The 11,042-nt window shown below is 27.2% G+C and overlaps 1 protein-coding gene across 1 annotated transcript; it reads left to right on the forward strand.

Annotated features, from left to right (window-relative positions):
- The first annotated feature begins 8,231 nt into the window (after positions 1 to 8,231).
- On the forward strand, positions 8,232 to 10,722 carry LOC129322517 (xylan glycosyltransferase MUCI21-like). Its single transcript, XM_054968825.1, has 2 exons — positions 8,232 to 8,445; positions 9,473 to 10,722. Exons 1-2 carry the CDS (start codon positions 8,232 to 8,234, stop codon positions 10,720 to 10,722), a joined length of 1,464 nt encoding a protein of 487 aa, XP_054824800.1.
- Positions 10,723 to 11,042: the final 320 nt, after the last annotated feature.

The following is an 11,042-nucleotide window of genomic DNA, read 5'->3' on the forward strand; positions in this document are numbered from 1 at the left end:
CTTCTCTCATTGCCTGTGAAATCCTCAACAAACGGACTAAAATTCAATATATGTGTGTGTGTGTGCGCGCGCGCGTGTGTGTGTAATAGTAAATACATTATTTGGCTAGTGTATTTAATTATGAAATGTATGCCTTGTAACCAAAACATTTGATTCAACTGGTAAATAAATTGTACCAATTTAACCAAAATTTTAAGTTAGAGTCCAAAAAATATAGTAGTATTGGTGGTAAAATTTTTACCTAAAAGGATTTGACCTGGCTTGATTTGAATTCAAGATTCTTATTGAATTTTAAATCTTTCCAACTCGATATAAAACAGGTTCAGGCTCAATATACCATATGTTATATGCAAAAGTAATTCTTTGTAAGGAACTCTAATATATTTTCTATCATGCTTTATTTACACCTAGTATACTTAGATGACTATAAACCTTTGTAACTAATTAAACAAACTGCTCCAAGTAATGATTTTTATTGAGGATATTTCAACATTTTATAAAAATAACTAATTTTAACAATTTTTTATGAGATTTAACAAATTTATTTTAATTTACTTGTAAAATTGTGGATAATGCTTATAAAAAAGATCAGAGGTATTATTAAATACTAAGAAGACACCAGGTAAAACATTCAATGTGGGTAAAGAAAATTAAATTGGTAACATATTTGTGAATCTTAGCTAATATTAATTTTATTTCTTAATCTTAATGAATTAAATATTTCTTAATATTAATTAATTATATTTTTCTTGTAAGTAATTAAATGCATTTTCTTGTGGGCCCCATCTTCGTTTTTTACTGGTCAACTGTCAACTATTTATGCATTTGATGACTTTTGCTTCCGTCTTCCAAACTTCTCTCAAAAATAAAAGTAAACAGAGATGTTAGGCCTAACCAAAATTTAATGGATTGGAATTGTTACTTTACCATGACTTGTATAAATATTAAATATTAATGATATTTCTGATTTTTTAATCACAATTATTTGTTGAATAATTATTTTTTGGACAAATTTGGTGAATACAATTATAATAAGGGAATTAAATGATATTTTGTTCTTTTATTGATTACTTAAAATAAAGAAACAATAGTGTCAAGTATATAAGGATTTGTGGATAATCATTTTGTGCACGGAGAATAGGATAACATTAATTTCAATATTATTTTACTTGTTAGTTATATAAGTCATAAAAAAAATGTTTCCTCTTATTTTCTTGTTTTTTTTGTTTATTCAGGCTTATAAAAAAATGTCAAGCAATATTACACTCCATCCACCTCATTTTATAAGATGTTATTTTTTTTGTAAAACTATGAATTTCAATTAAATTAATTTAATATAGTTTAAAACTTTATTTCTTTTAAAAATAAACTTTTAAAAATATTTTTCATTTAATAGGAAAGAAAGAAAAATATATTTAAATATTGAAATAAAGAGAGTTAATTTTAAAATAAATTTCATTAACGAATTATTATTTTTTTCAAAAGTCAAAACATCTTATATTATAAAATATCAACTAAAAATATCATATAGCATGGATGAAATACACTTACACGCACATAAATGTCATATCATAAAATTTTATAAAATTTAAGAAACATTTATTATATATATTTTAAATTATTTTACATAATTTCATGAGACAAATTTATTTAATATATTATAAGAATAATTTAGTTTAATTTTTAATTTAAAGTGTAATTATTATATTTAATTAACTTTTACGAACCTTGAATGTGGAACAAGATGAGTGGCATGTTCAATGCCTTTAAATGTGGCAATGATGAAGGGTGTTTACAACTTTGAAGAGCGAAGACGTGCGACTCATTTGGAATCGTAATAAAGTTGATGACGCTTGTCTACATATAAATGGTGCCAAATTTATTGTTGATTGTGATGCGATGATGTGACTTCACTTTCGAGCCCGTCATAGGCGCATGTTCTCTTAAATGGTCATGGATAGAGTGAGTAATTTAAGAGGATCTACTCCGATTTAAATAAACTCAACTCTTTAAAAAAGTTAAATCGTTAATTTTAATTAAAAATTTTTAATTTTCACTTGAATATTTAAATTTTATTTTTAAAATTATTTTTTATTATTTTTTTATTTTAAAATTAATTATTTTATTTTATAAAAAATAATTAAATACTGGTTGTCTAGAATCAACCGAATGCAAGGTAACCTCTCCATATTTGCCTCATAAGAGATATCGTCAAGGACTCAAGTTCATCAAAATTACTTTTTCTTTTTTGACTTTGCAGTGAAGTGATCGATCATCCTTGATTACTTTTGTCGCACGGCTTCTCTTGCCTGAGATTCCGTCTGTCGCCTTTCCTTCGCACCCCTATAACCAGACGTGGTGTATGGATAGTTTAACTTTATTAATTTTTTTAATTTTATTTTATTAAAATAAAAACGTGGTGTATGGATAGTTTCAATTTAATAATTTTTTAATTTTATTTTATTAAAATAAAAAACGTGGTGTATGGATAGTTTCAATTTAATAATTTTTTAATTTTATTTTATTAAAATAAAAAACGTGGTATCTAAATTAAATTTAAAAAGTTCAAATCTTGTCCCAGTGCAACGAAAGAGTAGTGGGGGAACACCTTAATTCTCTATTTGAATGGAAAAAAATATTGAGATAAAAGAAAATAAAAAGAAGAGAAAATTGAAGAGAAAATATTATTACTTCTCTTGTTTGGATGGGTAGGAGAAAATGGGGAGGAAAGAAAATGAACATATATAATAATAATTATAATGCCTTTATATCAAAATATATCATGTTTTATGTAATTATATTTATAAAAATAAATTGAAAGTTGAAATGATATTAAAATTAACAGAGTCAAATTAATTTAAAATTAAATTATTTGTTAAAAATGCATTTTTATATTATAATTTAAAATCTAATAATTTAGTGATAAATATGTTATTTTCACATTTTAAAATTAAAAGTGGGCACTGATATAACAAAACATGGTACTTATAGAAACAAAATCTCTAACACATTGATAATGAAATATTATAAACATTATGGTCAATTTGTCAATACATCATAAGCATTATGACAAAATATATATGTTCACTAAACAAAAAAGACCAACATGTTCAAAAAACATGATATAATGTATATGTTCTCTGGGCAAAAAAAGCCAACATGTCACCACAACCTAAAAATACTATTACCCATAAACAAATGTCTATACTTCTTTCATTTGTGATAGATCATAACTGAGTCAATAATTAGGAAGTTCACTGGGGACAAAAAAAAAAAAAAAAAACAACAACAACTAGTGAGCGCAAAAAGTATTCAATTAGTCAGAAAATCAAACAATCTAATACTTTATATAAGTGATCTGTATTTTCTAATTGCTATGATATTGTAAAAATTAAAAGGAAAATATTTATGCATTTAATTCTATAAATTTAATATGCTTTTATTAATTAAATTAAAAACAAGTGGATTGATTATGGAAAGAACAACACTAAAGTCCTAAAGGGACAATTTGATCCTATTAAAGTTTGAATAAATTTTTAAATATAAAGAAAGTATTTTTGGGTCCTTAAGTGATCTTTTGACAAATTTTACAGTTTATAAATTTGCATTCTACCTTCTAAAATTTACTATTCCTCTTAATTTGATTTATAACTTGGTTTCCCAATTTAATTTAAGAACACAATTTTTTTATTAAAAAAATTTAAATACTAAATATTTTATAAGATTATTTATTTAAGTCATTTATAACTTACTCTCTTAGATTTGAAACTTCGTTTACTATGATTTGTAATTCTATATTATAATTTTATTTGTAAACATAGTTTCAATATTTTGTTTCTCATGAGAAATTACCTATTCAATTTCAAGAATTTTCAATTTATTCTCTCCAATTTGTAACTTTATTTATCTTAGTTTGAAGCTCAAGTTTCAAATTTTATTTAGAAATTCATAAATAAAATTTTTTAAATGAGGCCTAACAAAATCTAATAAGGGTGTACTACATCAACCTTATGCATCTGGTGCTTTTCTAATTAGACTTACTCTTATAAAAATTTTAATCATGGAAAATAAGACACAAAAATCTTAATAACCAATACTAATGTCATAATGTATGCAATGCAATTCATCATGTGATAGCTATGTGGGGCATGCAAAACATGTTTCCAAACAATCAAAAGCTAAATATTCAAATTCGAAATGTATGACCAACACCTTATCTCTTTCTTTCTCCATACTCCGTGCCTAGCTCACCCAACAAAAAGTAAGCTAGCCCAAACCATACAGGCCACTCATGGATCATATGAGGACATATCATGTGGCAAGTTCAATCAGAATACTATCAAATACGAATCCCCCTACACCATTTTCCAAACATGACCTAGAAAAATCATGAAACAATAATAAATCTGAATAAGCATATTCATATTTCCAAACATATAATTTCTTACTAGCACAATTATGTGCAAATTTTCATCCCACTAGCAATAAAATTTTCCAAATAGACATATACATTTCCCAAACATATATGATTCCAAATAGTACTTTATTTTACAAAAAAAAAAAAACATACACACACACATAAATAATCACATAACTTACACCATAACATAAAACTAAAAGTTACCTTTGCTCCTAGTAATCAAAGCTTCTTGGACAAGTGATTTCTCACTACTCACACCTTCAACTCCTTTATCTACACATAATACAACACTAAGCATCATTAATGTTTGTGTTTAGACATTAATCACACTTTAATATATGGTTAGGTTAATTTTTTAATAGACTATGTCAGATTTACAATTAAAAACATTACTAAAATAATAAGTGATATTTAGGAATTAACATGTCACCATTATGTTATGACAAACAAGTGTTTTGGAAGCTAAATTTATTACCTATATGAACATGTTAGTATAATGACATTTAAACGTCAATTTAAAATTGAGAAAATGTAAAATACATGAATTTTTAAACCCTCAATTCTTTATAGATTATATCATATTAACAAGTAATATTAGTAAAATAACAAGCATTATATTCTACACAAAAAAATAACAAGTGCTATTTAAGAATTAATAAGTCATCATTATATTATAACAAACAAATGGTCTGAAAACTAAATTTATTACTCATATGAACATGTTATTGTGATTACACTTAAATGTCAATTTACAAATGAGAACTTGTAAAATACATAATTTTTTAAACCTTTCAATTTGTAATTGGTTATGTCAGATTAATAAGTAACATTGATAAAATAATAAGTATTGTTGAAAAATTAACAAGGCACTATTATTTTATAACTTGGAAGTAGCTTAGAAGCTTAGTTGATTGCATTTTTTCTTTTATCTTACATGATTAAAATAGTTTGGTGACTTGGTGGCCACAAGCTTTTTAGGTAGCCAAAGAGTCATGAGTTCAACCCCCTTAGCCACCTTCACCATTTATCAATCAAATTGGTCACTAGAGCTTAAGTGACTGGCCACCGGTGGCAGGGTCTAAGAAAAACTTGTTCGAGAGGTCCTTGATTGTAATTTTTTCTGTTAAGATTTTGTATTCAGAAATAAAATTGGAATATAGAATTGTAAATCATAATATATAAAGTTGCAAATCATAGCATATGAAGTTATCCCTTTGGGACTTTAGTGTCATATTCTCTCTTCATTATATGAAAAATTTATGATCTGTCTGATTTCTAAAAGAATAAGTTTGGCTCGGTTTGGAATAAGTGATGAAAAAAATTCGTGAAAGAAACACTAATTTCTTGTCGTAAAAAATATGTTAAAAGCTGATTTCCATTTACCCTTGTGGTAAAGGGAATTTCATATCCGTTGTGAAGAATAGAAAATGCACAACCCAAAGTTAATGCCCTTGTGAAGAATTTCATATCCGTGATACTGTTATTGTATAAATTGTGTGATTGTGAATCATCATCAAACTCACCACAACTACAAAAGAAAATATTTAAATAAAATAACATTCCTCTATCCCAATTTATAAGACACTTTTAAAGGTAATTTAGTGTAATAAAATATAAGATGCTTTAACAAAAATAAAATTTTATTAATTTTTTTTGGCCAAAGAGATTTTATTAATTGTACTTGTTCATTCCCTACTTACTATATTTTCTCTCTCTGTTTAATGTTTTACAAATAAAATTATATAAATGAAAGATATTTTTAAAAATTTGTATTTATTTTTTTCAATTGTAAAGTATATGCAATCAACTTTAATTGCGCGTATAATGTTTAGGTTAAAATATAATTTTTGCCCTCAAGTTTTTAGAAAGAAGAAGGTTAATTGCAACCACTTCCTTAACGGGGCAGAGATTTTGAGACCTATTCAGTTTTTTTAAAAATTCAGTTTGGTTCGGTTATAATAAATTGTGAAAGATTGTAAATTTTCTAACAGCATTGATTATGTGAAATTTTTTGTAAAAGAAACACTAATTTCTTGTAATAAAAATGAAAGAAATCCAAAGAGACCATCCTAATAATGATGACTAATAAATACTTCCTCCGTTTAAAAATAAAAGTATTTTTAACCAAATTTTACCTTCCAATAAAATAGTTATCTACTTTCAAACTAATCCTATTTTTTCATACTTATCTCTATCAAATATCATACAATAAATATAAAGTTATTATTAATAGGGATATTTTTTAAAAAAAGACAAGGATTATACCTTAAAAGACTACAAATACATTACATTTTTAAACATTCAACTCTTTAAAAAATGCTTTACATTTTTGAACGGAGAGAGTATAAAATAATTTTTAAATCTTAATAAATAATATATCATAATGATATTTATAAATCTCAACCGAATCCCGTTTAATAATATATCATAACAAAAAAAAAATGATAACAGCTAGTTTCTAATTACTCTTGTGGTAAAGGTGATTAATTACTTGAAGGAAGCCTACAACAAGACAAAATAAGAAAATGCACAACACAAAAAATTAATGAATCCCCTCTAGAATAATTTCATATCCGTGTTACTGTTATTGTATTTTTCTTTTAATGCTAGTTGTTTACAGGAAAAAAAAGCTCATTAATTATTTATTTTCGTTGAAGAATCGTGATTAAGAAACTTCATCACAATCACCAGAAGTTCATAAGAAAATATTTGATAAAATAATAAGTTATAGTAATATAATATTAATTAATCGATTGACAAGTTAGGCCTCACATATTTGCTTATTTGTTATTTTGAGCAAAGTTTGAAAGAAGAAAGCAAAACTGATATGCATTAAGTAGTTGATAATTGACTTGCTAACAAGGAAGATAGGGTCCTATGAGAAGCGTTTCAAATGCTATCTACCACCAAAAACAAGCAACAAAACAAAAACAGTCACTTCCCAAATGAAAATGTTCGTTTAATGAGGCATCACTCTTTTTTCTTTTTTCCCAAAAAAAAAAGAGATCAATTTATGTATTCAATCAGTCCATCACAAAAATACATATAAAAGTGTATTCACATCAAAATAAAGAAAAAAGAAATGGCAAAAGATATAATTATTATTAAAAATTAATTGTGAATTGCGGAGTGACTAAGTCCATATCAAATAGTTGAACGAGCTTATATCCTAAAATTTTAAGTTCAAATTTTATGATATATAATTATATTAAATAAATATACTAAATGTATCTTTTAAGGTACTCGTGAGGCCATCATTAATAATAATGGCTTCACATATATAGCTGGGGGTTTGGGTTAATTTAGATGGAAAATGGTGATAGTTTCAAGTTTCTCAAAATATCAAGCGGTAGAATCAACAAATAATAGGTAAATGTGTATTTCTTATTATTTAATTTTACATAAAGTTTTAATTTAATCTTTTAATTATATAAAGTATTTTTTTAGTCTTTTTACATTAATACTGTTGGTTTTACCTAATAGACCCTTGTTTTAATGTGATAAAATTTCATGTCATGATACGTCAAACCAAAATAAAATAAAATAAAAGATTAAGAGGTGGTGTCAAATTCAATTATACCATATAAAGAAAGAGGATTCAATTTAGAACTTTATGAGTAATTAATTAATTAGAATTAATGATAGTGTAAATGATGAATTAAGTGATCGTCTCTTGTTCTCTTTGGATAAATTTCGTTTCACATATCCATTCGATCTCTTTGGTTTTTTCCCAGAAACTTCACACACACACTCACACACACTCACACTCTTACACTTGAAGGCTTTGTGATTTGAAATGAATAATCGGAAAATGAGGGCATTGAAGGTTCCAAGCCTAACGATGGTGGGTCTCTTGTTCGTTGCAATTTTCGTTACTGCTCAGATCCAGCTCTCTGCGTTATACTCTATGATCTTCTCTTCTTCTTCGTTGTCATCGTGGTCGTCGTCTTCTTCTTCTTCTGATCTCTCTCTCAGATCATCACTTTCTAATCGTTCTGCAACTTCAGAGGACCAGTCTCCGCCAGGTATATATGTCTTAGTTTACCTTTCCCATATCTTTATGATTTTAGTGAGCTAGACAGTGAAGCTCATGTATCCAATTACTATATATGAATATGTTTAGACCAGGAAGAATTTCATTATCTTAATATATTGGATATCAATCTGTGTCTCTTAAGTTTTTCGAAAAGGTTCCCATGAAATTTCCATTTGTGTGGAGACTTTAATTTCATGGGTAATAGGAGCTGCCAAAAAAATAATAAGTCAAACTTATATTATTTTTATATCATATATACATATTTAATATTTTAAAGATTTTTTATTTATAAATTAGAGTATCAAAGTTTTTTAGACAAAAATGTATTTTTCTCCTCACTTTACATAAAACTTCAGTTTGGTTTCTTAATTTTATAAAATATTTTTTAAATCCTTTTAACACTAATATTGTTAACATCAAATGACTTTTTTTGTGCATATAATTTTACAAAAATAAACTTTATATGCCAATATTTATAATATTATACAACATTTAAAAGTTCAATGTAAGCTTCTTTTTTTTAATGAAATTAACAGTTTTAGAATTAAAGAATTAAAGAATTAAAAAGACATTTTATAAATATTAAGGGATCAAAATAAATTAAAACCTTATATAAAGTTAAATGATCAAATGTAACTTTTATCAAGTTTATTTTACTTTCAAAATTATTTTTTTATTTTATGCTTTATTTCATTTTATGTGTTATATGAAAATTATATTTAAATATGGAAATAAAAAATGAAAGATAATACTCTTTCATGTATATACTTTAAGTTGACTGAATTTTCTACTTTACTTCATGATAAAATTGATATAAATAATATTTCTTAGAATTAAATAATCAACTAGATTTGACTCCCATCAGTAAGCAAAGGATTTTCTTTTACATAATAATTTGATAATAATCAAGACAAATATAAAATGCACGGTTCATTTCATTTTAATTTTATACATTGTTGATGATATTGGTTATTGAGATTGATGATTATTTTTTTTTTTTTCAATTGTATAATTAGAAAAAGCAAGTGGCAAAATCAAGCAACTTCTACCCGAGTCATCCCAACTTTCAACAGCCACCCAAATTAGCTGCGACCACAGTTCTAATCGTTATGATCTTTGCAACATTAGTGGTCCCACTGTTGTGGACTCCACTACGACTACATTCTTTGTTATGGATCGTGCAAGATCTAACAAGCTGAAGATTGTGGAGAAGATTAAACCATACCCAAGAAAATTTGATCATGACATGATGCCCAAAATCAAGGACGTCACTCTCATTTTAGGCCCAAAAGGCCCAAAATGCAAGGTACACCACAACGTGCCAGCCTTGGTATTCTCTGTTGGTGGGTACACTGGAAACTTTTTCCATGATTTCAACGATGGATTCATCCCTTTGTTCATCACCATCAATACTATTTTTCCAAATCATCAAGATTTTGTGATCGTCCTATCTGAGGGCCCTAATTGGTGGCACATCAAGTACATAGATTTACTAAAAGTGTTCAGCAAGCACCCAATTATTTCCCTAAACAATGAAACCAAAACCCATTGTTTTCCTTCAGCCCATATAGGCCTCATTTCACATGGTTTCATGACCATAAACCACACATTATTACCAAACTCAAAAACATACTTGCATCTTCATGACATGGTACATAAAGCCTATGGCAACCACCATAACCAAATTCCTCCACCCACAAGTCTCACTTTTCGACCACAACTCATTTTTGTGATCCGAAAAGGTGCCATTGGAAGAGTAATAGTGAACCAAGGAGAAGCAATTCGAGTCATGGAAGAAGTAGGTTTTGATGTGGTTGTTTTCGAGCCTAAGGAGAATACATCATTACATGAGTCTTATGCACTTGTTAGTTCAAGCCATGCTATGATTGGTGTTCATGGTGCTGCGCTTATGCACTCGTTATTCCTCCAAACAGGATCGGTGTTTATGCAGATTGTTCCGATAGGGATAAAATGGGCGGCAAAAGCATTTTTTGGGAGGGTAGCGAAAGGGTTGAAGTTAGAGTACATGGAGTATCATATTGAAGTGGAAGAGAGTAGCTTGGTGGAGAAATATGAGAGGGACAGTTTAATGCTGAGAAATCCAAGTTCTTTACAAAAGGGTGGTTGGCCAATAGAGGTAATGGATATATATTTGAAGGAGCAAAATGTGAAGCTAGATTTGGTTAGGTTTAGAGGGTATTTGAAGGAAGCATATGAGAAGGCCTACAAGTTCATGTACACAAAGAAGAAAGTGGATTTACCTTAAAAATGACTATGGTAAAATGATTAGAGTGATATATATATTTTTTTAAAAAAACTGACCCTACAATGTGACCACATCAAGAATGTGTTGTTATTGATGTACGTATGAAAGGAGCATAGCATAAGGAGTGCATGCTGACTCACCCTTTTCTATTGGCTTTCCTTTTTTTTTTTTATCATTGATGTTACGAGGTTCTTGTAGTTCATCATCATCATCATCATCATGCAAATATGTATGATTGGTCCTCTAATTTTATGTTATAAAATGAATAAAGATTTAAAAGAAGAGAAGAGAAATATTAGAAGGAAAGAATTAGAGAGTAA

This window comes from Prosopis cineraria, unplaced genomic scaffold, assembly GCF_029017545.1.
Source record: "Prosopis cineraria cultivar Desert tree isolate PC_DT_omini unplaced genomic scaffold, ASM2901754v1 PC10, whole genome shotgun sequence".
Lineage (NCBI taxonomy): Eukaryota > Viridiplantae > Streptophyta > Magnoliopsida > Fabales > Fabaceae > Prosopis > Prosopis cineraria.